General features: G+C 41.1%; 1 protein-coding gene across 1 annotated transcript; it reads right to left on the reverse strand.

Annotated features, from left to right (window-relative positions):
• Positions 1-1,942: 1,942 nt before the first annotated feature.
• LOC139205443 (carbohydrate sulfotransferase 1-like) lies at positions 1,943-3,229 on the reverse strand. The gene has a single exon (XM_070835667.1). It carries the CDS (start codon positions 3,227-3,229, stop codon positions 1,943-1,945), a length of 1,287 nt encoding a protein of 428 aa, XP_070691768.1.
• Between the last annotated feature and the right edge of the window lie 336 nt (positions 3,230-3,565).

Consider the following 3,565-nt stretch of genomic DNA (forward strand, 5'->3'; position numbering starts at 1 on the left):
TGGAAACTGACATTTTCTGTTACCAACTAGCAAAAATGATTCATTCTACCCCTGCTATTTGAGAATCTGCCCTGTTTTTGTCTGTGGCACCTGAGCCAAAGTCTTAAATGCAACACGCTGTGCAGTGTGTTTACCAATATCACTCTGAAAGATGTTTACTCTGTTTACTCTGTGTTACATAATGCAAACCGATGCTGAACTTAAGATACTGCATACAGTGCACAGCATGAATTGATAACTGAATTCACTAACTGGGAAGACGGTTTGCCAAACTAACCACTGCATAATCTGGTAAGCATGGCTTCAAATATAAACCAACTGTGGGAATGTTTGCCTGAACATTGCTGTTTGTGCCAGTTGGGGGTCTCAAACCCATGTTTATTTTTGCAGCAAAAATGCCCCAAGAGTCCTTTTTTTTTTTTTTTCAAAGAGCTTATAATATGATAAGCAAATAACAGCAATTATTCCAATTTCATTTTGTGCTCGGATTGCATTAAAAAAAAAACGAAAGCCTGTTTCTGTTCATAAATAAAAAGAAATAAATAACATTGTGTTTAGTGCTTTGGAAACTGTCCAGTGTGTTCAGCATTATTTGAAAGGAGCAGGACAAAAAGGACATAGTATTTACATGTCAGTGGCGTACTGTATTTAAGCCTTGATCTTCTATAACCCTTTAACATTGCCGGGTTGAAACAGCATGGCAACTGCTACTATAATAATCACAGGATTTGTCCCAGATTATGTATAGTCATTAGTGTAATACTTTGTATATGAGATCTAATGTAGATACACTTTGTTGATGTGTTTGTGTTGTACAGTATCAGCTGTCCACACATCCTGGAAAAATGGGAATTTGCAGTGCAACCTGTTAACATAGATCCAAACTATGGACTGTCAAAAGAGATGTTACGTTTTTAGAGAAAGCACACACTATTTGTGTTCTGTGGTGTTTTCTGTTTTCATACCTTCCCTAGTTATCAGGCGACATAAACACATGGAAATCCTTTACTGTTTAACAGGTGACTTTATATCTTTTTATCAATGAATGACAATGGCATAAACACTTCTAATTGAAGACAAAGAAGGCCGTGTAAATTTCACACTAAACGGTTTTGAATGAATGAATAAATCTACAAATTAAACAATAAATAAAGTTATGGAGTAAACTAACTGACACATACAATTATTTAGCAGGATGCTTCAGTGTCTATTTGGATTAGAACCTATATTAAGTCTACATCCATGACTTCAATGCTGTAATCAGCTAAAAAAAAATATGTATTCCCTACATAGCTTCAGTAATGAAGATTTCAGCTTTACCTCTCATTAGTGTGTGTTTGTCTATCACAGATGGTTGTAAATCCTCTGATGAAACACTCGTGACCTCCAGTGGGATTCTGTCCCTTTAACTTGAGAGCCTATTAATTGTCTGCAATTATCCTTTGCAAGCGAGGCATCTGTCAGAAGTATCTCTTCTCTTCCCACATAGATAGAAATGCCATAGTGGTAAAGGTTGACTGCGACATTCACTATTTATTGCACAGTAGGGCTTGTACAGTCCACATTTGCCATCACAGGTCTAAAAAAAAAAAAAAAAAACACTCCCATCCCCATGTTTTTGAAGGGCAACATTTGACTTTTGTTGAAACGACAGCTTGCATACAGGAAATGAATGAAGACAATGCCTTGCCTTGGTTCTATTCATAGGAAAACAAAATAAGGAGACATTTGTAAACTAGCTTGTTTGATTACGTCGTGTTTAAAGTGTGCTGTTCTGCAACATGGGGGAAATCATCCATTGTTCCCTTGGTGCATTCAAAATATTTTAAGTTTAGTGCAAATTTGAAGAAATAGATTTACAGAAACAAAACAAACAAACTAAGGAAATTATAAGGCAACAATTATAAATATATCAAAAATAGTCATTAGAGAACTATCTTTGTTACAAAAAAGGTACAAAAGTTTTGTCCTGTACCAGTGAGAGGGACATATTTTTCAGTTCCTCCACTGATTTCACAGCCTTGTATCCCAGCTGGTGAAGTACTTTTTGACACACAGTCTGTGTGTATTCTACCATGTCATACGACAGTTTCAAACGCCAACTCTCTGCATTAGCTGCAGAGTCCCTCACAGTACCAAACTTGTGTTTTGCTGAGGGATCGTTGCTGCCTCGGGTGTTTGCATGTATCCAGTCTTCCACATTTTTATCCATAGGCAGCCCCAGGTAGTCATAGATCTCTTTTGTCTTGAGAAGTGGATTTCTAGCCAAATCCTCATAGCGAACCAACATGTATTTCCCTTTCAGCCAATACGGGTGGTTGAGACCAGTTGAAACAGAACTGAGAAAGTCTTCGCAGACAACTGTGAGCTGACTCAAGTCTAGATTATAAGGTCTTCGCCCCGTGGCCCTCCAAATACGCCACAGACGATATGTATCTCTGAATGTCTCAATCCGTGATGACAGGATACCACGCGGGTCTCTGACGAGCTGAATCACTTTAATATTTAGCCGTGGGTCTTCAACCAAAGCTCGTAGATCTCCAATCTCTGGCACCCGAACAATTTTGATCGCCACGTGCCGCTTCTCACGGCATGCCTCCGTTGCTAGGGTCATGTTTAGAGTAGCACATTTCTTAACACAGTCCCCTTCTTCCACATTAACATCGGCAGGACCAAAGGCGTCACACACAGGTTGCTGGCACAATGCTCGACTTGCACCACGACGGAACAGTTTATCTGTGGTGTGATTCGTGGGCGTCGGTTTGATATAGCTCTCCAGGAAATAGAGGTCGCAGCCATACAGGCTACGCAGGAGGTCTCGACTGGCGCCCAGCATCACACGCCGGTCTGCGGCATTGCGACTGTGTGACAGACGTGGAATCAGTGTGGTCTGAACATGATAAAGAGGCTCAAACAGGTAGAATACCTCCTGGTGCTGGTTGAGCAGCTGGCCAACGAAGGAGGAGCCACTGCGGGTGGTGGCCAGGACCAGGATGTGCGTTTTACGTGTGGCATTGATGGAAAAGTAAGGGTAGTCATCGCAGCCTCCGCCGCCTGCTGTTCCACGCTCAAAGGGAGGTTCTGTCTCCTGGCCCCCCAGACCACAGTTCTGGGGGCTGGGCAATGGGCACAGCTGGAAAGGCTTGGAGGTGAGTGTCCGGATGGCCGTGTATTGGATGGCAATGGAGGCCAAGGCCAGCAGAATCACTGCCTTCCAGGAACATTGCATGGCTGAACCACTTCATTTAGACACAGCGGTCCATGCCAGGTCCTCCCTGTAACATAGAATTTTTGGTCTTTTTATTCTTATTTCATCCATTTTTTTGGATTTTCTTTCTAGATGTTTTTACACAATAAATGTACTACAGTATAGATCGCTCACTGCCCTAAAATGACAATTGATTTATATTTTTGACTCTACACTGGCCAATGGTACAGTGGAGAAAGGAGAACATTTAAAAAAAAGCCCATTAAAGATGGGGCAACTTGTATTCTGATTGATTTTAGAATTGAGGTTGAGTCATCAGTGGGTTGGATGTGAGCAATATGCAGACTATATTTAATT

The sequence above is a fragment of the Pempheris klunzingeri genome, chromosome 1, assembly GCF_042242105.1.
Source record: "Pempheris klunzingeri isolate RE-2024b chromosome 1, fPemKlu1.hap1, whole genome shotgun sequence".
In the NCBI taxonomy this organism is placed as follows: domain Eukaryota; kingdom Metazoa; phylum Chordata; class Actinopteri; order Acropomatiformes; family Pempheridae; genus Pempheris; species Pempheris klunzingeri.

Excerpts from the sequence above, each read along its gene's own strand:
- LOC139205443 (XM_070835667.1), bottom strand. The coding sequence starts at position 3,229 with ATGCAATGTTCCTGGAAGGCAGTGATTCTGCTGGCCTTGGCCTCCATT.